Below are 27,446 nucleotides of genomic sequence, written 5' to 3'. Positions count from 1 at the left end.
TGTCCAGCCTGCAGTGTTTGTCAGAGAGGTTTGAAACTTGGTGGATTGCATTATGTTATGTGCGCCTATAACTTGAAGGTATATCTCGGATTTTTATATCCGTGACCTTAGGTCAGGTCAGTGGCGTGGCCTTTCCATTATAAGTCAATGGAGAAAAATGAAAATGCCTCTAGATCCGTTGAGTAGTAATATACAAATATATATATATATATATATATATATATATATATATATATATATATATATATATATATATATATATATATATATATATATATATATATATATATATATATATATATATATATATATATGATAACAATATATATATATATATTGAGACGGGTTACACAGCACATTGGGTGGACGCGTTTGTATTGTTTTAATTTCCGAGAGGGTGTCGAAAAAAGTCATTTAGACGAAACGCGTCCACCCAATGTGCTGTGTAACCCGTCTCAATATATATATATATAAGCCTCTAGATCCGTGTGTACGCATAGGAACAGTCCAAATATTTCAGAATCACAATGATTTGGACCATCCGTGACGACCAAGGTGTCTTTTTTGCTGATTTCATTTGAGGCTACAAACATATTTTTGCCAATAACTCTCGATTGGAAAAAGATAAAACGCTGGGGATGGCCTCATTGTGTTTGTCTTGCCGAGACGCATCGACTGATATGCAACATGACCTTTTCCGGTCAGGTCATGACCTTGACCTGAGGTCAAATTTTCAAGTTGACCTTTCAAGGTCAAGTGAAAGATCATTCGACGCATCTTGACGAGAGGAACACGATGCTTGTAAAAGAAAGTTCGTGCAAGGTTTGAGTCAAAAGTTGTTGCAGAAAAACGGTTTTCAAGTGATAGTTCATTCGACGCGTCTTGACGAGAGGAACACGATGCTTATAAAAGAAAGTTCGTGCAAGGTTTGAGTCAAAAGTTATTACAGAAATACGGTTTTCGAATAAATCGGTTATTTTGTCAGTTTTTCCTCCTGCAGGCAAAACTGTTGGCGGTAGGTAAAATCCGAGAGAATGATTCAGAAAGGCGTTAATAGGGCTATCAAATGCGCTTTTCCGCGGCGCTGTACACTGAAAACAAAATGACACAAAAAACGACTAAAAACGCACAGGCAGAGCGTGTTAACTAGGCTTTCTTGTGTACCCTGCATCATGCATTTTTTGACCCGTCGCAGACGTGTCAATTTACAAATGTGTTAACCCGCGCGGGGCTGGGGTCTCCAGCCGAACGCGCGGGGCTGGGGGGGGGGGGTTAATTTTACCCCCCCTGTTATCTCCCGAACTAATGGTCCGATTTGGAAAATTCAAACGCCAATCGAAAGCTCTCATCACGAACTACTAAAAACATGTACTTAATTTAAAGTTTGAGGTCAAGGTCAAGGTCAGGTCAAGGGTACAAATTGCAAGTTTCTACAGTATCGGCCTTGCACCGTAGTTGCCGAAGAATGGAGTCATGGACTGAGACTGATCGCCCAAAACGTGTTCTTAGGCTACCAAGACAATATTCGTTGCATACAATATCATTCAGAGGTCAAGGTCAAGGTCAGGTCAGGTCAGGTCAGGTCACCAAAAAACAAAATATAGAAAAGGGCATGTGCGACACATGTTTTATGGGTCATTTTACTCATAGAATTCAATAGGCACACTCAATAAGTGATATGGACCACCTCTGGATGAATTTCAGGTCGAGGTCAGGTCAAGGTCAGGTCAAGTGAGGTCAAATTTTGAAGTTGGTTGTTAAGGCCTAAAAGGGTGTCTATCTGATGCAGTTTTTCACGGCGAATCGAATGGTGCTATTTTTTGTTTCCGTACGAGGTCTAGAACTTCCAAAAAAGTCATTTTTCAAAAATTTTGTGTGTCGTGACGTCATAAAATTTTGAATAACTCCCACATTTTTGAACCGATTCTTCTAAAATTTGGTATGTAGGTGCACATAGACCACTTCTCTGACATATATTCCGGTTTTTTCGATAGACTCAAAATTTTGGATTTTATAATGATTTTCCCAAAAAAGTCAGTTTTTTGAAAAAAATTAGGCCAAAATCCAAAATTTTCAAAAAACCGAGATAGCCATTTGATAGACAAAGTAAAATTACGCATAACCTTTTTTGTTACGTCTTGATTCCTTTAAAAATGAAGATGTTAGCGGCGTTTGAACTTTTGCCGTTTTTTAGGCGAAAATGGCGAACATGACGTCACTAAAACGTCAATTTCTCAAAAATTTTCCGACGGATTTCGCTCAAACTTTCAGGGAACGTGTCAAATTGATGTAAGAAAAGGTACTGAAAGTTTGGCGGCGCTGCGCGCCGCCGTTTTTGAGATATCGCAAAAATTCGCGAGGGGGGTAAAATTTACCCCCCCCCCAGCCCCGCGCGGGTTAACCCAGTCGTGTTGTGTCCTAAAACACAATATCATTGTGTCTTCAACACATAAGGCTTGTGTGAATACATTTGCAGAATACAAGGTAAATGTGTTACTAAATTTAACCGGGGCGCAGTTGAAGGAACTTTGGCTTTAGCTGGACAGGCTGACTGCCAAAGCCGGGCCCCGAGTGGAATCGGGCGCTCCGGAGCGGTCAGGGCTGAGTACCCGGCCGGCCGACCCATACGGTCAGGGCGCGGTCAGGGCTGAGCACGCGGGCGGCCGACCCATACGAGGCCTCCGACCCGTAGGTACGCGAGCTATCATGTATCGACTCCCTCGGCTGTATTGTGCATTTTGACCTTTCTCAAAACACTTTGGCAATTTTTTTTTACAAAAACCCAGCATAAAAGTCGGTGCTCGAAAAACGCCCTCTATTATCCCCATTTGAAGTTAAGGTTCAGAGGTCGCTCACTGGTGGATGGCACGGTGTATTTGTGCAAGGGTACACATCTACCATATCCGACAACACATGATTTCGATACACTGATGCATTACATTCGTCCAGCGTGCTTGGCACGATAAAATTGTGTCATTATTCTGTTTTATGTGTTATCAAACGTGTCAAAGGTCCCGCCAAGCGTGAAAATACACAGCCTTATTGTGTTTTGGGTGCGGTTAACACATGACTGATGTGTTACCAGTACAGAACATGCCCTCACTGTGTCGATTTGTTTTCAGTGTACCTAAAGCTCCGTGCCTGCCAGCAAAGGATGTGACTAGGACGTTTCTTGCTTCCACTAAGATTTCATATGCTTCTAATATAACATGTTTGTTCACAAAAAGATAGCGTAACACTGACATTATTAATCGCTATACTTACATTACGTGAATCGCGTAACGAGACCCACATGTGTGCAGTTCGAGACGAGCGGCGCCTGCCTGTCGCACGGCCAGGCGTGGCGCCACAATCAGTGCCGCAGTTCCCCTCCCCGTGGTACCGACTCCTGCTGTTATCAGCTCCCAGATCTGACGTCAGCTTACGCTGAACAGTCAGGTGGCCTGTTCTCGAAGCCGTACCGTCGCCGTGTGCCAGCGCGGGTACATACGTTTGCGGTCTGCATGTACAATGCACAATGCACAGGCGCATTTATCTCCCTCTCAACAATGTAGTTAATCCCCGCTGTCCGCATTACTGTGGAAACATGTTAGGCAACGCGAGTGATTGGAGAGGGCGTGGGGCCTTACTCCGAAACTACTGGTTCGATTCTGATTCTCAAAACTCAAACGGCATTTGATACTTAAGGGATGAATGTAGATATGCTAAAGATGCCCTGTGGGCACCGATTTGTACTTGATATGTTTCAGGTCAAAGCTAGGCTGGGCCACGTTAGGTCACAAATAGTCATGAAATTTTATGTCATGCATGTATTGGTCATGTGGCATATACCTATGTGTTTTATGGTCCATGTTGACAATGTGATTTAAAAGAATTGCCGTCTGTGCCATCCGAAGCATCTTCAGCTCACCATAGGCAAGTTCAGGTCACGGTCAGGTGCAGGTAAAAAGTTCAAACATTCAAGTTTTTTTTTAAACAAAACTATGCCTATTAGATGCAGTTTGAGTTCAGGAACACGATGTAGCTATTTTTTTTTTGTGTGTGTGCGACGTCTAAGACATGCCGAAAATTTCAATTGAGTTATTGATAATGGTGAACTTGATGATGGTTAAATGTAAAAGCGAATAACTTTGCTCTTTGTGAAGATATTGAGCCAACAAACTTTTTTAGTAGGCCTGATCAGTATGTGTTCTACAAATAGGCGTCACCTGACATTTTCGTTTTGGGGGCAAAATCCAATTTGGTGGTAAATCATGCCTTTCTACAGTCATTTCTCACGCGGCTTATACGTCATTCGACGCGGTATGGCGCGAGGAACGTAGTGGTGCCTTTTTGCGATTTTTTTTTCTAGCCATGGATTGTAAAAAGTATAGTTTTTAGAGGGGAGTGGGACGACATATGTAGGTAAATTCAATAATTTATCCATTTACCTGTTACATCACATTTAGCAGGGCAGAGCCTTTAACCCGCGCCCCGTAGGGCTATCGGCGGACCCTACCACCCGTGGGGGGGGGGGGCGTTTCGGCCCCCCCTAAGATCTCGGAAATTTACCGGCCGATTTTCAAAATTCAAACGGCGTTCGATAGTCCCACCGGGGAACTACCTTGTGACCAAATTTCATTGACCTAGGTCAAACCGATGACGTCACAGGTCAGGTCAAAGGTCGGATTTTCACCGTTCACAGGCATTTCAAGAAATGTGTTGTGAAATCGAGTAAATTGGTATTTTTTTGGAAACCATCGATGGTACATTGTTCGTCAAACACATACTTCGCTATCTGAGGTCACTAATACCAGGTCAGGTCACGGCAAGGTTTCACAATATGAAAGTGTCGTATGATACATGTTTTATGGTCCATTTAACATGACAAATGCGATTATGTGGGCTAGGCAGCCTTTGGGGCTAGCCAAGGTCACGTTTTGGTGAAGGTCAGGTCAAGGTCGGGTCAAATTAGGTCAAATTTCAAAGTTGATATTTTTGCATAAAACGGGTATTGATTCGATGCAGCTCGTCACGGGGAGTCTAATGGTGGTCTTTTTTCCTCTACGAGGTCTAGAATTATCAAAAATTGAGTTTGAAAATTTGACGTCATCATTTTTGAACAGTTTTTTTCGCTATAACTTGGCCAAAAAACGAGGTATTGATCTGAAATTCGGTATGTAGATAGAAGACAGTAGGTACTATCACATGTATTCCGGTTTTTTTTCGAAAATCAAAAAACTTTTTGGATTATTTGGCTAATATATAAAAAAATGTTTTTTTGATTTTTAGGGGTCAAAACTCAACAATTTCAAAAATCCGAGATAGCAGTTTTGTAGCCCTGTCAATTCTACACCTTTTATGTCTCGATCATATTTCTGTATCTTCAAAGCTGTAGGCCTAACAGGTCTTCTCGCGAAGGTCTTTTTTCGGTCGAAAATGACAGAACATGACGTCATTCTGACGTCATTTGTGGCCAACCTATCATAGCCTTTAGAAATTTTTTAGTCACAATGTGTGAAATTGATGCCCGAAGGAATGCTGAAAGTTTGGTGGCGATATTTCCGGCGGTTTAGGAGATATCGGCGGAAAAGGACAGGGCGGCCGTTTCGGTCCCCCCTACGGGGCGCGGGCTAAATGGGAGGGCAGAGTTGGTCTGTAAGACCCTCCCCCGCCCCCTTCCCCTCAGACGGACCCCTGTGCAACTACTCCCGATACTCATCCAGAAGAAATTTAATATGATCCAGGCAATCGGTTTGCCCTCCTAAATGCATTAAAAAAAACATTTTCTTTGGCACGCGATTCCTTCTGCGATGGAATTTTTATAGGTGTCTTCGACTCGACTCCGACCCCGGCTTCAAAAATCGACTCTGGTTCCTGTCAGTGCTATCGACTCTGACCGACTCGTACCCTGACCCTGCAGCCCTGCTCAGAGGTAAACGTGACCCTCAGGTGCCGTTTTTGGGTCTGCAACAACCCTGTGTTGCCTCCAGAGCTCGGCTGCGCTATTAGAAGCCAGCAAAGGGTTTCAGAAATCCTCGAAGATTCGCATCCAAAAATCCGTTTGGGCCTTCACAGACCTGCCGCATGGACGGTCCTCAAGCTCGAAATGGACCCTCAGAGACTGCCATTGGCCCTTGGACATCGATTGAACCCTCAGATGCCAGTATGGAGCCGTTGAAAGCCGGCGGACGCCATTAGAAGGACTGCTCAAGTGGCCCCCAAAGATCTGCACCTGGGCCTTCAGAATCAGCATCGGGGGACCGGAGTTTCACTAATGCCAGCCTGATGGCCCTCAGAGGTCATTTTGGGTCTCTCGGAAGTCGGAAGCTAGCTTAGCACCCCTTCCTAGAGTTCAGTTTTTTTTTTTTTTTTTGGAGCTACTCGCGGCCCTAAACAGCCCTGTGGCACTACAGGGTACCCCAGAATTACCTGAATATTGTTAATTAGCGTATAAGATAGGGCTAAACAATTGCGATTTTTTTCTTTTTGTCGATCGATATAGTCAACTAGAGTAGCTATGAAATGACTTATGCAATGGACACGCTATAATCTAGTTATAACTATATATATAACTATCACGCTATAGTTTTAGCCGACAATATGGACAAATGCCAGCCGATGTTGGTTTCAATTGTTCTACAGGTCTCCCGAAACTGGCTGTAGGCATGTTTTCATTGACCTCTTGCCGAAAGATAATACAATCATTTTAAATTAACTTAACATCATACCCATAGGTAAGTGTACGTAGGCCATAAGGCGATCTCCCCAAAAACAAAAAGTCTGCCTACACCACTGTTGCGTTGTTTTTGACATCTGAAGTGGAGAACCGAGAACCTCCATGCCTGAACATGGCGCGACCTTTGGCTTCCAACAGATTTGGTTTTCAAAACGAACCCGTTCATGGTTCCAGTTTTTATAATGCTAGAATATTACCGCAGTAGTACTCTGTGTTCTGTAACGATCGTCTTTGGGGCATCATATGAAGCTGAATGAGTGCACCGTGGCTCAAAACGTCTCATGCTTCGATTTTTGACGGGTTCTTACTGCTTGACCGTCTGCGCTGTTGGGGCGTTGTCTGAACCGCCTGAAAAGTTGTGTGAGGACGCCAGTGCCCCACTGGCGTCCTCACACAACTTTTCAGGCGGTTTAAAGTACAGAATACCTTCCTTAGACCACAAAGTGTGTTTAATTTTTTATAACATATTTTGTGATTTTTGGCTGAATTGCAGGGATTTGCGCTGCTTTTCCATTAATTTTGCCATATTTTATAGGTCAGAGACCCCAACTTCCAAAACTTTGTCAAAGTTCTGAAAACTTTGGTGAAAAGTAGAATGATGTTATAGCTAGCCCTGATGTCCTTAGGTAGTTTTTGGATGGATCAGTGACGTTTGTTGACCATGCCAGGACAACCACCCGCTTGACGACTGGTGCATACTCCTTTTCGGCCGCGTCCAAGCTTGTCGATCAGATCATCTCTTGCTCCTCTGGCTTCGCTTGCTGATATAATTGCACTTTGCTCACTCCTACCTGCTTGCAGATGAGCTTCTAGACTTAGACCTCTCCAGCTAGAACCATGCCGAAAGTTCGTTTACGAAGTTGAGAACGGCACTTGATTCACCATGATCATGCCTTCATGCTACAAACGAAAAGGATTTACTTTTTGCTGACTCTGCATAATAATTGACTGAGTCGTGACCGGTCACCAAAAGCACACAGTCTCCGAGCTCAATAGTTACGGGATGTCTTTTAAAAGTATGGCACTTGCTTACCTATCATTAGATTCGAGCGCAATCGTACTTTAGCCAGAAAATAAATGTTCGGGTAATTCTGGGACACCTTGTAGACTGGTGAAAACCGAATGTAAAAATCATCCAAAACCAACTTAGAAATGGATGAAATCAAAGTATTGACATGCCCGAGTCTGGAGTCGAGGTCTGAATATTTTGGAAACTTGAAATTTGAAATTTATATATTCACAACGGGTCCACTGCAACCAGTGGCTTTTCACCATTGCACGTCACGGAGGTAAACAGACATCACTGATGGAGGCACTCATTCACAGTCCAAAGCTGACAACACAATCAGACACAACACACCAGTAATGCCCGAATACTTGCGATCGATATGCGCACATACGTCATTCACGGTCGCTAATTAGATGCCGGTTGATTGCAGTTTTGAAAGACGTTCCGGGTGGTCTCGGTACGTCGTTGTGTGCCTTCACAACACCGTAGCACCAGCCACCAGCCACTGCGCGGCACAGAGAGGAGACCCGCAGGCCGCAGTCCGTGTATTTTGACCGAGCTGATGATGAGCGGGAGGGCAGTTTGGCGATTCTCACTCCGACTCTGGATGAGACTCTCGACTCCAGCTGATTCTGACTTCACAGCCATTCTCGAAAACTATTTTCACCGACCCCAAAATCTCATCGTAGCTGCATCGATCTCAATGGTGCCCGGTCGGAGGTTGGCGGGGGGGGGGGGGGCAAGCTGCCCCGTTTGCCCCCCCCGTGGCGATGCTAGTGGTTCTACCACATATATTCCTCTTTTGGCGAAGATCCAAATGTTTTTTGTCAATATTAAAAAAATATGTTTTTGAGAGTTTTGGTACAACCCGGCCGGGCCTGGTGGTAACCCCAGTCACCGCAGTCCGGGGAATGGGAGGGGGGGGGGGGCGTTTTTCGCCGGCATACTACACATGTGCCGCAAATACCGGCACATGTGTTGTGATCTCAACCTACGTGATCCAGAGGTCGGCAACCTGCTAGATGCATAAAACTGGCTAGAATGAGTGAAAAACGAAAGAAGAGAATCTGAGAGGATTCTTGAAACAAATCACCTATCCGTGCTTCTATCCTAAGGATACTGAAATCCTTCTCCTCCATGCCGCAACCTCCCTCCGGGCTGGACAGGCAACTTTATCTCATGCGGGCTGCTCCCTTGGAGCGGCACCGCTGCTCCCGAGGGAGCGCACCCCGTAGCCGGGTGCAGTGAGTGCCTTGGGGCTGGGTGGCCTGTCCTCTGGACGGGCTCAGCCCCGGCGACTCACTAGGGTGCCTGCCCAGACCAATGTCTCCCCCTAAATCCTATCATCCTTCCGGCTCTGCAATGGTCTTGTCGACCGAAAGGGCCTAACCCAACAAAACAAAATTGAAACAAATATTGATAATATAATAATCAATATTGAAGCAAATATTTTTTTCTGAATTTTAAGCACCAGTAAAACGCCTTTTGGGCGAAGAACGAGCGAGCGAGATAGTGAGCCCTGCACGTGCAGAAGGGCGAGAGGGTACTTCCAACGGGCTTGTGCAAAGCACCCTTCTAACCGGTCACTAGCGGTGTACCAAATTTGAACGCAATCGGCCCAGCCGTTCCTGAGTTCTGGAAGCGGCATTCTGCACGTGCGCACGTGCAAACGGGGTCCAAAATGACTTTTGCACGGCAGTCTACTAACCGGTCCCCAACCGTGTACCAAATTTGAGCGCAATCGGCCCAGCCGTTCTCGAGATCTGGAAACGCCCCCTGCACGTGCGCACGTGCAGTAGCACCCTAACCGCAACACATGGGAATGCATTGCCTGGTGGGTGCCTACCTGTATGCCAAGTTTCAGCGAAATCGCCCCAGTAATTACCGAGTTACTGAAATGGGAACAAATTTGGCACCTCTTATTGTTGTATTTTGCACGTGCAGTGGGGGTCATTCACATAGATCAAGAGTATCCGACCATTGGTAGAAGGGATGCAGCTACCCTATAAAAATGACCGCAAGACAATCGCCCAAGCGGCTGCTGAGATATGAGCCTTTCAAAATCACTACTTTTGCAAAACAGCTTGAACACCCTTGACTTTTCACGTGGCACGTGCCACGGCGGTCACTGAGATGTGTCAAGAGTAGTCAATTACGGGGTAGAAGGGATGGGGCTACCCAGCAAAAAAGACCGCAGGCCAATCGGTCCAGCGGTTGCTGAGATATAAGCCTCTCAAAAGCGTTACAGGCCGGGCCGGGCCGGGCCGGGCCGGGCCGCTCATACTGAGATTTTTCCGTTATATTGAAAAGACTCCGCTTCGCTCGCTGCGCTCGCTCGCTCGTAATAAAAATCATAAAACTGTAGCAAAAACCTTATTAGAGGAAAGCATTGTATATTTCCTTTAGCGAAGTGTTTGCGTGCATTGTTCGCATTTCGGTGTCCCCCAGTGTTGGTGGCGTGTCGCAGCTGCACCCCTCCCCGAACTGTGGACGGGGCCCATCGACCACCGCGTGCGTCAGCCCGTGGCCACCTGAGCCCACTGAGCTATCGAGCGGGTGCATCGGCCTATACCTACTCGATCCAGACATGGCAGCGCATAACAGACGGAGGACAGGGCTGACGACTGATTGTCTGAGCCTAAATCAAACGACGCGCACGGCGAATCGGAGTGTGGCCTACTAGGCGCCTTTGTGGTATGAGGTTGCCAGGCGAGTGGCCACTCGTCTCCAAGGCTACACGCGGTACACTGAGCTGCTCACTCAAAGTGAGCAGTCCGATAAAGGCATGTCTTTATCGGACACAAGCGTCGCGTTGACTGCCGAGTCGGAAGCCGGGCTTGGCTTGGCAGTATTGATCTGGATCAATACTAGACGGTTGTTCAAAGTACTTGCAAAGCATCACCTGATGGGAGAGGCATCACACATGTGTGACAAGTGTCTTGCGACAAACATGCATTGTTTGGGACCAATAAACTTCCAGCAAACTTTAAAGGAAGGGTGCCACCTTTTGGACACAACGCAGTTTTTACAAGATTAGCCTCACATGAACCTAAAAACCGGCTTCACTTACCTATGCTCGAGACGGTCAGCATTGAATCCGCACGTGAAATTATCATTTGCGAGTTTTGCTGCCAGCATTCGGGCAGGCAAAAATCTTCAGCACTATTTCCTCGTCGTGTTAAGGATATTTTATAAAACATGAAATCAGCAAAGGTATGTATAAAAGTTATACTTTTGAAGCATGTTTTATCATTTTGAAAGGGTATATTTTTTCTTTATGGTATACACTTAACCCTATTCCTGGCGGGCTCCGCCGGGACAAGAAACTGGCGGGGGGGGGGCCGATTCGGCCCCCCCCCTGAGATCTCGAGAACGAAGCAAGATAGCGACAAGCGGTAAACGGCATCGGATACGCACGGCCAAGATCTACAATTTTTACTGAGGTCATTTTCAGGTCAGGTCAAAGATGACGTCACAGGGGTCGAAAAAGTCAAAATGGCGGCACTAGATATGGAGAGAGTTTTTCTCGAATAACTTTCGAATTAGTCAAGATAGGAACAAACTAAGGGCATCATCGTGATCCTCTCGTCAATCCGCATCGAATGATATATATGTTGACCTCGAAAGGTCAAGGTCAAAGGTTGACCTCAGGTCACGTGACCTCGAGGTCATCATGTATATCATTCGATGCGTCTTGACGAGCTGAACACAATGAGACCATCCACGCGTCTGTGTCTTGTTCCTGTACGGAGTTATTGGCCAAAAACCTTTGGTGACCTTTGATGACGTCACATGACCTCACAGCTGCCCAACAGCAAAACAGACCTCAAGGTAGTGAAGGTTGATCGTATATGAAGTCATGTATGGTATATGGGGCCATTCCGACCCGTTTTAGTGGTAAAAACAGGGAGTTGATTTTTCCCCCATTGACTTATAATGGGGAGGTCGCGAAATTGACCTGACCTTAGGTCACCGATATCAAAATTCCGAGATATACAAATTGCACATACTGGTACCCTAACTAAACCCTGAAGAGAAGAAATTGATCGGTCAAAAACTCTAGCTCTGGCGTGATTGCAAACTTTTCTGAGGTAGCGTCACCAAACCGCCTCTGGTGACCTGACCTGAGGTCAGATCAACTCAAAATTTTCAGACATGTTGCGTAGAAGCCTTTTAGGAAAAGTCAGAAAATTTGAGCTTCCTAGCTCAACGCGTTTGGGAGATATAACCAAAAAACCTCAGGGGGGGGGGGCTCCTGAGGCCCCCCCCGCCAGGAATAGGGTTAAGTTTTAAAATTTTAATTGGGAAGTTTTTCTAGTAAGTTGCATGAAGGGTGAAGGGTTCCATAGATCTCTTAAGCATTGTAAAGGAAAAACCTTTACTCGACTTATTTGATGTTCTTTTGACGTATCTCCGCGTAACATGTGTAATCTATATAATTTATTTATTTATTATTCCTTTTTATTTGTACATCTTTTTGTCTCAGTTGCGCCATCAATGCAAATGGCAGAATGATATGTTGCCATGACAACAGGATATGCCAGCCGTCCTAGCTGCCACATCAAACGACCTTGAGTTGTAGTGGTGATATAAACAACGATCTTTTTTTTTGGCCAATGTATTAAATGCAATGTTTCGGTTTTTTGTATATTGTGGACGCGCTAACCACGTCTAAAAATTCAAATAAGTAAAATAGATTCATAGAACAAAAATTTCGGAAGGTGGCACCCTTCCTTTAAAGGAAAAGTGCCACCTTCGTGAAATATGAAAATATCGTTGCTTTTCATTTTGACATTATTATTTTTCATGTTCTTTTTAAATCTGGTGCCAGAAGTGCATAATTCGCAAAAAAGTATGTCAAACTATTTAACATATTGGTACTATGTTTGTACTCTCTACCGCACCTTCTGTATGATGTCATAGCGATGACATCACACTCAAGCCAATCAGCCTTCAGAAGACAGTCTCGTCGGCTTGTGTCAGATTAGCTGATTGGTTAAAGCTGAGCTGATTGGAGCTGATTGGTTAAAAACCAAACCCTCGCCGCGGGTGGCTGTATTACAGGATAAGAACGCATTCCTGGGATAAGGACGCATTCCTGGCATATTTTCTTTTAAAATTGCCGATACCTACAAATGGAGGCCGAAATCGGCCGTAAGGTGGGACACTCTCGGGGTTTTCGGACACGGGCTACAAGATGGCCATCTCAGTTTCAAACCCCATGTTAAAGGTGACCCTTTTCCTTTAACCCGCGCCGGGCCGGTGCTCCGAGACTTCCGCGCCGGGCCGGGGGGTGCATGTCTGAACACCCCCCTTCTAACTCGGCTCCTGGGCCACGTAGCGACACGCGGTAAGCGGCAATCGAAAGAACGTCCAAAATAAGGACGAAAGCACTTTGGTCATTTTTTGGGTCAGGTCAAAGGTCAAGTCACCAGAGGTCACCAAAGGTAAAATGTTGACTATGTATTTCAACATTTTGGAAACAGCCGACGCACTGTAGGCGATCCATGCATTCTAGCGCTTCAGGGGCCCGAAAAAAATTATGGCAAATATGAATAAATACTGGCGTATTTTGTAGCTAAATATCCCAGCACCCGAAATGTGACACTATTTGTAACATCAAGCCAAACACTTTCAAACCACACACGTCCAAACACGACCTTTTTTGGAGAGGCTGAGCTCTGGTGCCTGGTCGTGATTTGATCCTAGTTATATTTAGAGCTGTAAATCAAGACAAAAGTTGAATATATTGAAAACTCTAATTTTGATTGAAACCTCATTCCTTGCGAAGTAATATGCATGCCATACTTTCAACTTTTGAAGCTTCTCTATATTTTTTATAATATTTTGCATTACACCTTTTTGACTGCATCAGTTCAAGACTGTGTACAACGTTTGGTAATGCGCATGTTTTACTGTCCGCGAGATCCGGCCACAAAAACACCATTACTTAGTAGCCTAATGTTTGTTCTCAATACCCTGTTAAAATTGTCTGCGACTTTTTGCGATTCACGGAGTTATGGGCGTTTTGCTCAACCCTTACCGTATAAGGTGGGGGCAGGGCCGAGGGGAGAGCGAAGTACCGCCGCCCAACCGAAGATTCTGTTCGCGACAGCTCCGAACTCACCAGCGATAGAAAGCTGAAACTTGGCATACCTGACCTTTGATTCAAGTCAAATCTTGTGACACCAACTACATTTTTAGGTCAGGTCAGTTCACGGACCAATGACGTTTTAAGTGAACCTCTGCACGATCCTCAGATGTCGCAATTTCGCAAAGCCCTCAATGCCAGAGCAGCTTTCACATGGAGATGAAACTTACAGAACCTAGTATCCTCCAGAGGATTCACAGTTTGTATGTCTCGGATTTTCCCTAAAGGTCACATGAGGTCAGGTCGATCACATGACCTCACCATTGTGAGTCAATGTTGTAAAATGAACGCTGCTATTTTGGCGCCGAGAACGATATCAAACTAGTTCAAGCTTTACTATTGCAAGGTCCGATGCTTTACTTTTGCATTGTTGAACATGCGTGACGTCATTTATGACGTCACTATGATCTGGTCATTATAGTTTTTGGTCCATAACTCCCCAACAAATTGAGCTAGCGATTCAGGCAAGCCACTAATGAACTCAGGAAGATCTGCCGAATCAAATGGTATGCAATTTGACCTCCTTCGACCATTTTCGTGACCTGGGAACTCTGACCTAAAAAACTTACAATCGGGTAGGTAGAAATGGCTTCCGTTCGGGGAGAGCAGCATGCCCACGTGGCACCGAAGTTCTAACTCATTTAGAGGCCAAACGGAAAACGAAAGTCCTACTCCTTCCTTTAACTCCGTTAGCGTACATTCATTTCGCAACTTTGAATCCCAACCACCAAACATAAGCGTTACGTTCAGGGTTGTACTCGACTAAAAAAAAAATTGCCGACTCGACTCATCATTCAACTTCAGAAAGCCCTGACTCAACTCTGACTCAAACAAGGAGCTGATTTTTTCCCTTGACTCGACTCATGACTCAAGCGGCTCAATGAAAATATGAGTTGACTCAAACTTGACTCAAATTTTTTTGTTGAGTCAAGTGTGTTGACTCAAAATTGACTCAGATAAAAAAGTTGTTGAGCGGGGGGGGGGGGGGGATGAAAAAAATCCGGCAGCAGGGCCAGGCCTAAGTTGTTAAGCGGGGGGAGAATGAAAAGCTTATATATTGTTTCTAGAAAGATGAGTCAGCTGACTCATGTTCCTAAATGTTTTTGACTCAACTCAATGTCAAAAGTTATTTTACTGACTCAACTCTGATTCAACTCAACATCTCAACATTTTATCCGACTCGACTCAAACCTGACTGATCTGAGTCAGAGTTGAGTCAAATCTCTGACTCGACTCATGAGTCAAGCACAACCCTGGTTACGTTGTAGGTAGACACGATACTAGGCACTAGCTAAAGCTATTTATTTGTAGAACATGTGATCGGAACGTTCAAACAACCACAATTTTTCGCAAGTCATGGTCTCCTCTTTTTTGCTTTGCAATTGCATCTTAGCTTTGCTTACATGCAATTTCAGCGCTAAACCATTTTCATTTCACCGATAATTACCTTCTTCCTAAAACGCGATAACTTGCGATCTCCTGAAATGTGGTAGTCTGTTGGTACTATTTTCCCCCAAACAGACCAGTCTGAAAGCGCCTTTGCAACCACAGAGATCTCTATGTTTGCAACAATGTTTTCTTTGCAAAACCAGCACCCGTGGTTTGCGATCAAGTGGTTCATCCGTAACTGACGCTAGTTGAGAAGTAAGTCATAACACAGACAACACTGTATAGTGTATATGTTTTTGTTAAGCCTCTTCTGTCCTGTGTTAAGCCTATGGGGAAAAGGCATTGCTCGCTCTCTTGCACGTTGCAAAGAAAACCTGATTACTTCTGATGCAAACACTTATATCAGTTGAAGCGCAATGAAACTAGGCACAAAATAAGGGGCTTAAGGATGACTGGTTTTGAGTCTAACTTAACCCTCGCCCGTATTGGTGTTTTTCCAGCCGTGAACGTATAAGGGGGGGGGGGGTCCGTTGGACCCCCCCTTGCCGTTTCACCCCTGATCGAGCTAGAACTTCGCGGAAAAAACGAGCGTGTTGCCCGTGACGAGAGGAAGCCGATGATACCCAATTTTAAGGTCCTAGGTCATTGGTTGACCTTGCAGGTCAGGTCAATGACCCAAAAGTCGGGAAAATCGGGACCTGTTAGAACGTCGTAAAGTGTGGCTGCTATGGGGTTTTTCGGGGTGCTGATCACGAATATCATGTTAGTTTTGATCACAGATGATGTCTTCATGCATTTAGGCCAGGTCGGGTCAGGTCAGGTCAGGTCAACCAGTAAGGGTATTCGTAGTAGGTGGCAACCGCCTCTGACAGCTTCGTAACATGTTACGAAGGCACCAAAACTACTTCGTAAATGTTCATATGGTTGCTAAATTCGAATTCAGCTCCAAAAACTGGCCTAGAAACATGTAAAACTCGAAAAAAGTGAACCGAGGTCATCAAAGGTCAATGACCTGACCTGACCTTCAGGTGACCTTGACACCCACCCTAATGCATGGAGGCAACATCATATCACATGTTTGAACGCTTGAAACCACGAAAAGACTGCAAACGCGCGGCTAATGCGAGCCGACATACGCCGAATCGCGATTCCGGCCAAACATGGTCTCGAAAAGTAGGTCACAGGTCAAAGGTCATTTGGGTCAGGGTCATGAAATTTTCAGGGTAGGTGTAAAATTGATGAACGCGAGGGTACTGAAAGTTTCGTCGCGATCGGCCGCTTTTTACGCGAGTTATTCGCGAAAAACCATGGGGGGGGGGTCCGTTCGACCCCCCCCCCCTATACGGGCGAGGGTTAAGATATAGCTCATGAAGTGCTAGGATAGCGAAATCGCCTACTGTGCGACGGCTATCTCGGGAACCGATAGAGCTACAGCGCCGCGGAAAAGCGCATTCGATAGCTCTTTTGACGCTCTTACGCCAACATGTCCTCAGATTTGACCTCAGGTCATCGATTTAGCCTCCAGAGGGCAAAAACTCCAAAATAGCCGTTTTTTCGAAAAACGTTTTTTAATAACTTTTGACTCAAAAGAGCCATGACATTACTTTTGCCAGCATCGTGTTCCTCTCGTCGAGACGCGTTGAATGAACTATAATTTGACCTTAAAAGGTCAACTTGAAAATTTGACCTCAGGTCATGGTCATGACCTGACCGGAAAGGTCATGTTGCATATCTGTCGAATGTCGATCCGCAACATCGAACTGAACACATCTAAGGCGTTTTCATCGCTCTAGCATGCCTGTATCAGAAGTTATTAGCGAAAAACTGTTAGATTCTGTTCGTGACCTGAGATGACCTCGGGGACATAACGAGGGGTCACAGTTGCCATTTTCCGGTTCAGTGTGTCAATTTTATGTGCATCTCGGTGTTTGAGAGTGTCTAGAATGGCGTTCGTGCAAAACAGACGCTTTTCAATTTTCTCCCATTGACATGGAGAGGCCGTAAAGTTGACCTGACCTTAGGTCACAGATATCAAAATCCTGAGATAAACATTTTATAGATACTGCTACTCTTATCAATCGCTGAAAGTTTCAAGGCAATCATTCGGTCGGTGTAGCTCTGGCGAGCATTCTTATTTTTTTCTGCGGTGAGGTCACTTGGCGTGACCTGGTGACCTGACGGGTGACCTTAGGCAGCCTGGGTCTGAAATTTTAACAACATATGCGGAAAAGATGCACGAACGGTGCTAAAAGCCCCGCGCCGCCGCTTTTTTAGATATCTGTGAAAAACCGCGGGGGGTGTTCAAACACCCCCGGCCCGGCGCGGGTTAACACAACACGCGCAGTGGAAGGGGGGATTTCGCCCACTCCTCCTGTTTTTCGCCAATAACTCGCGCCGCAAACATAACATTAATGTGAAATTTCGGCTACCTGTCCAGAATTAAATTGCGGATCTTCTCGTGAAAAAAATAGGAAAATCGGTTCACAATTTTTCTAGTAATAGCGGTGTAAAGTCAAACATCCTGCCGCGGCGGCCGGCGCTAGCCGTTACGCGCCGCCTGAATTGTAGACTGTGCCGGGGCGGGACGGTTCCGTCTTTACATCGCGCTCCTTACCGCTGATTATATTAAATTCGCGTCAAATTTTGTGAGAAGACTGAGAAATGTGCAGGCAATCATATGGTCAAAGAATTTTGAAAATCGACCGGTAACAACTTGAGTTATAAGTGTGTAAACACAAAATTGTGATTGCCGCGTTTCTCGCGTCGGCCGATCCCGCTTCAGCCGGCGACATCTTACCCTTAGCAGGCTTCTATCTAACTGCCATATTCAGTAGTGGCGGAACACCTTCAATTAAGGGGGGGGGGGGGCAGCGCCGACTTTTGGTTCCATTCTTTCCATGCAACGCCCATAGAGCTAATGTTAAAATGCCAAAATCAAAGGGGGCACGGTGCCCCGGTGCCCTCCCCGTTCCGCCGCCTATGGCCGTATTTATTGTTGGATTAACTAGAAATTCACCATACGTACTCACAAATGTATGTTCTTTCGCAGTGGCGCGGGAACCGGGGGGGAGGGGGGCTAGCGGGGGCTGAGCCCCCCCAGCTTTTCGGCTGGGGGGGGGGGGGGCTCGTAATGTATTTGAGCCCCCCCCCCCCCCCCCAGCTGGAAGAATCGAAATCGGAAATCTACCAACATACTTTCATAGATTCATACATAGGCGCGGGAACAGGGGGAGGGGACAGTGGGGGAAGCTTGCCCCCACAACTCTGCGGCCGTGGGGGCGGTGCCCTACAACTTTTCATGATGCCAGGAACCGTTGGGCAGCTTGTCCACCCCAAATTAGGGGTTGTGGGTCACAAAGGAAGAAAGCATGTAAGTGAAAAAAACACCTCTTTCACTGGCTCGGCAACTCATTTGGCAGATTAAAACCTTTACTCCAGGTTGCCAAAACGGTAGTTTCTTCACTCAGCTGAGACGGAATACCCACTTTTTTGCAAATATTTTCGTTTTTTTTTTGTTGTTGAAAAGGCCAAGGTCTTAAAAAATAAGTGGCCTAAAACCGGTGAGAAAACTAGATTTGGGGGTACCCTAGGTTGATCTCTATTATGGTTCAGCCCCCCCCCCCCCAGTGTGGAAGAAGTGATTTGAGATTACTTTCCGCGCCACTGTTCTTTCGTATAGTGAAAGAAAAAAGAAAATCGGCCGGTAACTTTATGAGTTATCGGCGTACCTAAGGGGTTCTCTGACATATACTCCGTTTTTTTTTGTTGTTGTTGAAAATTTCCCCAAATTTAAAAAAATATCAAGAAGTCTGAATTTTGAGTCAGAAAATCTCTAGATCTAGGAATTTGTATGCTTGGGAAATTTCGAGGTAGCCATTTTCTTTGTCATACTTTTTTATCTACGGTCCATAGTTTTGAGGTGCTAAGTTGAAACTCTGATTTTCTGCGATTTTTCTCCGTGAACAACTTTTTCGACGAAAAATCGCCGAACATGGTCTCAGTTTGACCTCTATAGCTCGTGAACTGAGACGACCTGGGACCTGATTTGAGATGACTTGGGACCTGATTTTTTCAGGTGTGTAAAACTGATGTCCGGAGAGGTACTGAAAGTTTCAAGTCGAAATTCGCAGCCGTTTCTGTGTTATCTGCGAACAAACCACAGCTCAGGGGAGGCCCTTTACCCCCCCCCCCCCTCCCCAACGGTTCGCGGGTTAAAGTCGACCTTTCCCAAACAATTGTAACCAATTCGATGCGGCTGAGCATGGTAAGCACAACGATGACAAATGGCGACTCTGCGCCGTTTGACACTTTGGGGGATTTGATCTAACTTCAGAGACCATCCGCTTATCTGAACTAATCTGAACAATTCAATATACCCTGATCTGACCCTGATCTGAACCATGAACAAGATGGGAACCGGTCATGTGTAGTGATAGCGCACACGCTCCTTTTCCGAAGCTTTACATAGTTCAGTTAGGGGCGATGCGGCAAGGAAGGTCGACCCGCGCTCCCCTTCGGCTGGGGTGAAAGTAGAAAATCGATAGGTCCGGAAATGGTAAATTTATTACAAATACATCCAAAATGTTGCATCACATCAAATAGGCCAACACCATATTGCGATGCTATGACTTACAACTTTCAGGTGACAAATGACAAATAACTAGTTCGCATATCTACTGCTCTTTAGCCTCGACATAAGATCCCTGAAATGGCACGCGGATAGAAGGCTGCACAATTCACAGTAACGGTAGTTCACACCAGTGTCTGAGCGCTGCCCGGCAGCAAACTGAGGAAACGTACACCTCAGCCTAGGTGCACAGATCACATTCAATGCCTAGCTCATTTACATCACAACTGAAAACAACAAACTCTGCACTTGATGGCTGAGCTTAATGGTCCGTCTCACTTTTCTACAGATATTAGGTAACTCACAACTGGCGGTGCTGAAAAATAGGCATATTAAATTTCATCGATACAATCGTAGCTCAAAGCGACTTCAAAGGTGACTCATCAGAGAACCATTCCCACAAATGCTTCCGAAAATTGCACGCGGAGTGCATGGACTTGAGAGCCAACGGAAGGAAGTGTTGGAGCTTCTTAGAAAGTTAGCTTCCGGGTCGCTCAAACAGGACTTTCACTCAGCTATTGGAATCACATTTAGCGACATTAGACTTCCTACCCTGAGCTGGTCATTTTGTAACCCGAGGGGTTAGAACATTGGGACCAGAAAAATGTAATCAGGAGATTTCTACTTCAGTGGGCGTCCAGTGGCGGCGGAAGGTAATTTTGGATGGGGGTGCAGAGTTTTCTCAAAGGGCCCCTCTGGAAGTTTTGGGCCCCCCTTCAGTTTTTTTTTTGAGTGATTATTATTGATTTATGAAAAATGAAGATTTTGGAAAACTATTCCCATACACACAGGTTCTGTAAAAGGTTTGAAATTGCAGTGTACCTACCTGTCTCAAATAATGAAAGCATACCTAAAGAAGCAAATGCAGCTAGTTTTTTATCGGCTAATCTTTTAGTCTAGCCACCACCCGCAGCGTCCAAACCACTTTTCTGGATCCGCAAAGGACCATTGAGGGTCCTACGAGACCGTTCCAAGAAGACCGTGTTTAGAAGTCCCTTGGAAACCGACCACATAGGGACTCCTCTAGAGACCTATACATGACTCCCCAGACTGAATGAGCCCTCCGATCAGGGTCGGTCCCTTGAAAGTTGCTGAAAGGTTTCAGAAGGCAGTATAGGCTCGAAAGTCTTTTGAGGGCTCTCAGAAACCGGCATCGGACCCAAAAAAGCCTGTATCGAGGCCCTCCAAAGCCGGGATGGAGGCCACAGGAGCCGATGTTTAGCCTAAAGAGCCGGTATGGAGGACTGAATAGAGGAAAGGGGTCTCAGTGGGGCCTTCAGGGGCACGCGTTTGAGCCCCAAAAGTATGTGTGGGGTCTTAGAGGCAGGTAGAACCCTGGGGTATGCACGGGGTCCCAGGAGCTCGCGTGTGAGCCCTAATATTCGGCTGGCGGCTACTAGAACCAGCATGGGGATTCTTAGAAGCCGCTTAGACCCACATTTCATGGGTCATGAGTCCCAAGAGTCGATGTAGTGTAGGGGCCATAAAAGCCGGTGTAGGGCCCATGGCCCCATAAGTTCCGACATTGAGACTCTCAGACGCCGGCGACGGGGCACCAAGAGCAGATAAAGTGCCTCAACAAGCCGACATGGGGCCTGAGAATCAGTGTAGAATTCCAGGAGCCTGCGTGAGCTCTCGGAGACCTTCGCATTTCGTAAGGTCCACAAAGGTCGCTGGATCCTCTGAATCTGAGCTCTGCGTGGCCCTCAGAGGCCAGCATGTCTCCTGGCACCTGCCTGCGTTGAGTTGAGACCCTCCGAGGCCGTCGTAGGGTTCTTCAGAGGCCAGTGTTGGCCCTTGAAACCTTCGTTAGGCCCTAGAAGCCGTCAAGAGGGCCCTCAGAGGTCAGCATGGCCCCTGGAGCCTGCCTGCGTCGAGGCCCTCAGAGGCCGTCGTGGGGCCCTCAGATGCCAGTGTGGGCCTTTGGAGCTTGCGTTTGGTATTAGAGACCATCGTGAGGGCCCAGAGAGGTCGTCGTCAGGGCCCTCAGCCCCTCAGGAACCGTCCTGGGTCCTCAGAAGTTGTTGTGAGGGCCTTTAGAAGCCTTCGAGAGGATCATCAGAGGTCGTCATGAGGGTCCTTGGTCATATTGAGGGTCTTCATGGGCCCTAAGATACCTTTGCAGGGCTCTCAGAGGCCTTGGTAAGACCGCTAGAGGCCATTGTTGTTAGGGCCCTCAATAGACCGTTGCAGAGCCCTCAGATGCCAGCATAGCCCCTGCAGCCTGGTTGTGTTGAGGCCCTCAGAGGCCGTCGCTGGGCCGTCTGAAGCCAAATGGGCCTTCAGACTTGAGTTGGGTCTAGGGCCGTCACAAGGACCCTCAGAGACCGTCGTAGAGTCCCTCAGGGGCCAGTGGGGCTCCTGGAGTCCTGTGGGACCCTCAGCGGTCGTCATGAGGGCCCTTAGTGGTCGTTATAGGGCCCCAGGGGACAGAGTTCGTCGTGAGAGCCCTCAGAGATCATCGTAAGGGCCCTCAGAAGCTGTCATAGGTGCCCTCAGAGGCCAGCGTGGCCCCTGGAGTCTCCTTGGGGCCCTGGAGTCTCTGTGGGACCCTCAGTAGTCGTCATGAGGGCCCTTAGTGGCCGTTGTAGGGCCCTAGGGGACAAAGCCCTCAGTTGGGAGCCCTCAGAGATCGTCATAAAAGGGCCCTCTGAGGCCGTCGTGGGGGGCCCTCAGATGCCGCGTGGAGCACCAAACGCGGCTCAGGACACTTCTAGCCGGTGTGGGGGCCCCAAAGACTAGCATGGGGCGCTCCTGACCATAATTGGACATACCGGATTATTCCACATCAGTGTTCGGTTCACGATCACTGGTTTTCAGGAGAAATGTATTGGATGGTGCGACGGGCCCCTTGTACGGATTTTGGGGGTGCAAAAAGATATGTTTGCACCCCCATGTTTTTCGATGGGGGTGCAGCTGCACCCCCTGCACCCCCTATTCCGCCGCCACTGTGGGCGTCTCTCCTTTCTAAGGATTGGTTCAAATTGTAACGTTTAAGTCATGGACATGACTTAGAGGGTAGTTACTTTTACATGATAGTTTATCAGTAGCCATTCCGATATTCCTTTAATGTTACATTGATTAAAAATATAGGTATTAGTCGGATGGCAAAAGTCGTCACCAGCACGTCATAATTAGCAATTTTTTCTTTTTACTATCTCCACATATTCATATTGATAACCATCGTCCTATTGCCAATGTTGCCAAAAACATCGGCTTTAGGTATGTTATAACATAAAGCCATAACATCGGCTTTACTATAGTTATCTTGTCGGTACTTTAGTACCGGATGGCACCTATCAAGATCGCCTGAAAAAAAAACAACCTACATCACTTTTATATCACTCTGATAAAACTATGACACTTAGGCGTTCCTACGACAAAAATTCAAATAAAAATTTCAAAATAACGGGAGCGACAAAAATTCCTGGGTTGGGTACAGCGTTACAGATGTGCTTAGGTATAACAAATCAGACGGTCTCCCAAAACCGCGTCTGAAACGATGCCGCTTAGCCGGCAATGCGTCTACCTACACGCTATCAGGCCCACGTCGTTCGCGGCGATAGCTTATCACAAGGTGCGTGACTGAGCGCTTTACGGTTGGGCCGTCGCTGGGCAGGTCACACTGCTATCAACGCCCCACATCCGGTAAAAATGGCCGATCACTACGGGGCGCCTTCAGCCACCACAAAACCCCTGCGGCACATCTCGTTGCACGTAAGTGCTCAGTCTGATCACGGCACGGTGTGCCCGGACGCAGCCGAGGGAGGTCACGACAAACCCGTGCGAGCCCCCTGTCAGGTCAGCTCCGGTCGGGTCAGGTCACCGGCGGCGCATCGGCACCCAGTTGGTGGCGCCAGCCAGCTGGATCTCCAGCAGCGGCGCGTGCCGATCGCCCCGGGAGAGGTGCGTCTGTCGCTCTGGCACCAGCACCGTGCCGCCGGCCAGGTAGGCGCCCCAGAAGCCGTACGTGCCCACCGTCACCACCGAGTGGTTGCAGGCCGACAGCAGAGCCATGTCCCGGCCCGGGTCGCCGATGTTGCGATTGCCGGCGATCACGATGTCGTCGTTCTGCTTGGCGTTCATTTGCTTAGCGACGTAGTTGAGGTCGTCGGAGCAGACGATAAAGAGCGCGTCGCTGAAGCGCTGGCGGTAGTAGGTTAGCGTCTTGTTGAAGTATAGGTCGTCTGGCAAGGTGCTGTTGTACTGCTTTTTGATGTAAGCCTGGTAGTCAGTGCGCCGCACGTGGAATCCAATGTAGGTGACGGAGCTGCGGTTGCCGCGCGCGTGCCACAGAAACTCCTGAGCCTGCTTCTGCAGCGCGTCCGAAAACCGAAACTCCCTGCGGATCTCGTCGTAGAACGGGTGAAAGACGTCGATGCCGTTGCGGTCCGGGTAGTTGGTGATCCGGTAGAAGCGAGACTCGGTGCCCTCGCCCGGCTGGCACTCGAGTTTGGACGGCGCCTGCTGGTATGTGATGTCCTTCCACTTGGTATCGTTCGGAGCGGATTGCAGCGAAATGTCCGGAAAGTACTTGTGCAGCGTGGACCACATGTGACTTTCCACGTAGCCCGTGGTGCCGTACATCCGGCTAAAGCTGTAGACGATGGCGTAAAGGCCCATCAGGTTGCCGAGCCGGCCGATCGGGTGGTACATGACGGCCTTGTTGCAGCCCATCGTGTCCAGCTCCCGGGGCAGCGCTCCGCCCACCTGCTCGCACACCCAGCGCATCACCTGGCGCACGTCCGGGGCCAGACCGGTGACACTCGCCCGCAGACGGTCGCACGCGCCGCGCAGAGAGTCGGCTGCCGAGGCGTTGACGGCGGTCCGCGGCTCGGGGTCCTTCGCATAGTCCGGCTGTGCCGCTACCGCCCGCGGCTGCGTCGGTACCGCCTCTGGCTGCGTCGGTACCGCCTCTGGCTGCGCCGGCGCCACCGCGCCGTCCTTGGCGTTCACTTCAGTCCGCTCGACGGTCATTTGCCACTGTCCGACTGCTGGTCGGGGCGAGCCCACGGGTCCAAGTCGCGGCTGGGCCACCAGCAGCACTAGTACCAGCACCAGCACGGCGGCCACGGCCAGCAGCAGCCGCTGGCCGCTGCTGCGACACACAGACATGGCTTATCTATAGTACACCACACCCTCACCTCGGACGGCCGGCCGCCGACTGGCGCCCCGTGGGCGCCCCCGGGGCCCCGAGACCCGCTCTGTCACCGACCGACGCTGAGAAGCGAGCGTGCGCCCAAGGTGCCGCGCAGCGCCTGCGCAGTGCGCGCCCGCCCGCCCGCCGCCCGCTCCGCGCCGCTCTACATCAACGAACTAGACCTGCGTCCTGCCACTTACCCGCACTATCGAACACAGCCTGATGAAATCAGTGCTCAGTTCGGCCATGCATCTCTTCTTTATATTGCAGATGTGCATTATCCAAATTGAACCAAGTTCTATTAATCCTCGCCTCGCTAGACGAAGGACTTTTTCATACTGCGGACGGCGAGGGGGGAGGGGGTAGCACGACCCCTGTGGCGATTGGCTTATCTTAGAAACACCAAATTTACAGGCTAGCTGGGCCCATAAGAAATCAACAGTGCACTCAGCACGTCAATGCACATCGAATTGTATAGTGAATTAAAGGGACCCTCCCACCTTCAAAAAAGTTTATGAATTGGCATGAAAGTGATGTCGCTCGGTTCAGAAAGAGCGAAAACGAAGATCTACCAAATTTCACCGAAAAATATTCACCGGTTTTCAAGATATTAGACTTTTACTTTTGTTTACTTTTTTGGGATCTCCGCTGTTTCTAGCGACTTTATTTTAGAAGTGCGGCGTTTGCGGCAGATGTTGCGTGCAAATAGCATATACCACCGCGTGCTACAAAACGTTTTAGTCAAACATTTAAAAATCGTTAGATATTTGCGCTGACGTCACACATTCAGAGGGGTATACCTAAGCATTAGCCCCTCTGAATCAAAATGTTGCAATTTTGAAATTCAATATTTCCGATTTAAGGCATTTCTCGATGTTGTGAGTGCCGAAACCGGTAATTGTGAGCCAGGGACCCCATTTTGGCTATCTCAACTCAAATCTAATGTTAAGGTGGGAGGGTCCCTTTAACATTTAGTAACACATTAATTTAATAGGACTCATAAGCCCATCAAAATGCATCTCGTATCGCATATCCTTCGACTCGGTGATCACATGGAACACAATTACACCATTTTTGAAGCTCTTGCCTCATTGTGTGCCAATGGGATATCTCATTCATTGCCTCATTGTGTGCATTTCGTGCCTCATAAGCCAAGGAGATGCGCCTTTTTATGAACGACATACTAAACACTTTGAAACATCGGTGATCGGGCTGTAGGTAATTATGACACACGGAATCGGAAAATTGCATCTGTGACCCCTCTCTATGCCGCTAAATTCATCTTAGGTCACGAAAGGTCTCTAGCAGTTTTTTGACAATAACCTTTGATAGCTAGACATGCTAGAGCGATAAATACACCTTAGATTTGTTCAGTCACAGACCTCCTCTCTCTCTCTCTCTCTCTCTCTCTCTCTCTCTCTCTCTCTCTCTCTCTCTCTCTCTCTCTCTCTCTCTCTCTCTCTCTCTCTCTCTCTCTCTCTCTCTCTCTCTCTCTCTCTCTCTCTCTCTCTCTCTCTCTCTCTCTCTCTCTCTCTCTCTCTCTCTCTCTCTCTCTCTCTCTCTCTCTCTCTCTCTCTCTCTCTCTCTCTCTCTCTCTCTCTCTCTCTCTCTCTCTCTCTCTCTCTCTCTCTCTCTCTCTCTCTCTCTCTCTCTCTCTCTCTCTCTCTCTCTCTCTCTCTCTCTCTCTCTCTCTCTCTCTCTCTCTCTCTCTCTCTCTCTCTCTCTCTCTCTCTCTCTCTCTCTCTCTCTCTCTCTCTCTCTCTCTCTCTCTCTCTCTCTCTCTCTCTCTCTCTCTCTCTCTCTCTCTCTCTCTCTCTCTCTCTCTCTCTCTCTCTCTCTCTCTCTCTCTCTCTCTCTCTCTCTCTCTCTCTCTCTCTCTCTCTCTCTCTCTCTCTCTCTCTCTCTCTCCTCTCTCTCTCTCTCTCTCTCTCTCTCTCTCTCTCTCTCTCTCTCTCTCTCTCTCTCTCTCTCTCTCTCTCTCTCTCTCTCTCTCTCTCTCTCTCTCTCTCTCTCTCTCTCTCTCTCTCTCTCTCTCTCTCTCTCTCTCTCTCTCTCTCTCTCTCTCTCTCTCTCTCTCTCTCTCTCTCTCTCTCTCTCTCTCTCTCTCTCTCTCTCTCTCTCTCTCTCTCTCTCTCTCTCTCTCTCTCTCTCTCTCTCTCTCTCTCTCTCTCTCTCTCTCTCTCTCTCTCTCTCTCTCTCTCTCTCTTATATATATGTTACAGGCAAAGTGAAAAACCAGGCATTTTGCAAAATGCCTAGGCAATTTGCAAAATGCCTGACCGACTAGGCATTTTGCAAAATGCCTGGGCAGTTTGCAAACTGCCTGGCCCACCAGGCATTTTGCAAACTGCCTGAAATTATTTTCCCAGGCAGTTTGCAAAATGCCTGACATCAAACTCACACCAGCGACGA

General features: G+C 47.5%; 1 protein-coding gene across 1 annotated transcript; it reads right to left on the bottom strand.

Moving 5' to 3' along the window:
- Positions 1–19,812: 19,812 nt before the first annotated feature.
- Positions 19,813–25,143, bottom strand: LOC122385569 (galactoside alpha-(1,2)-fucosyltransferase 2-like). The gene is made up of 2 exons (XM_043373924.1): positions 23,118–25,143; positions 19,813–20,271 (listed from the first exon to the last, which is right to left on the bottom strand). The coding sequence occupies exon 1, from the start codon at positions 25,007–25,009 to the stop codon at positions 23,717–23,719; it is 1,293 nt and encodes a 430-aa protein (XP_043229859.1). The 5' UTR covers positions 25,010–25,143; the 3' UTR covers positions 19,813–20,271; positions 23,118–23,716.
- Between the last annotated feature and the right edge of the window lie 2,303 nt (positions 25,144–27,446).

The sequence above is a fragment of the Amphibalanus amphitrite genome, unplaced genomic scaffold, assembly GCF_019059575.1.
Source record: "Amphibalanus amphitrite isolate SeventyFive unplaced genomic scaffold, NRLGWU_Aamphi_draft 000224F_arrow, whole genome shotgun sequence".
Classification (NCBI taxonomy): Eukaryota; Metazoa; Arthropoda; class Thecostraca; order Balanomorpha; family Balanidae; genus Amphibalanus; species Amphibalanus amphitrite.
This window is presented reverse-complemented; position numbering and strand designations above follow the sequence as displayed.

What these genes read in the sequence shown, in the direction of transcription:
- LOC122385569 (XM_043373924.1), bottom strand. Translation starts at nt 25,009, where the DNA reads ATGTCTGTGTGTCGCAGCAGCGGCCAGCGGCTGCTGCTGGCCGTGGCC.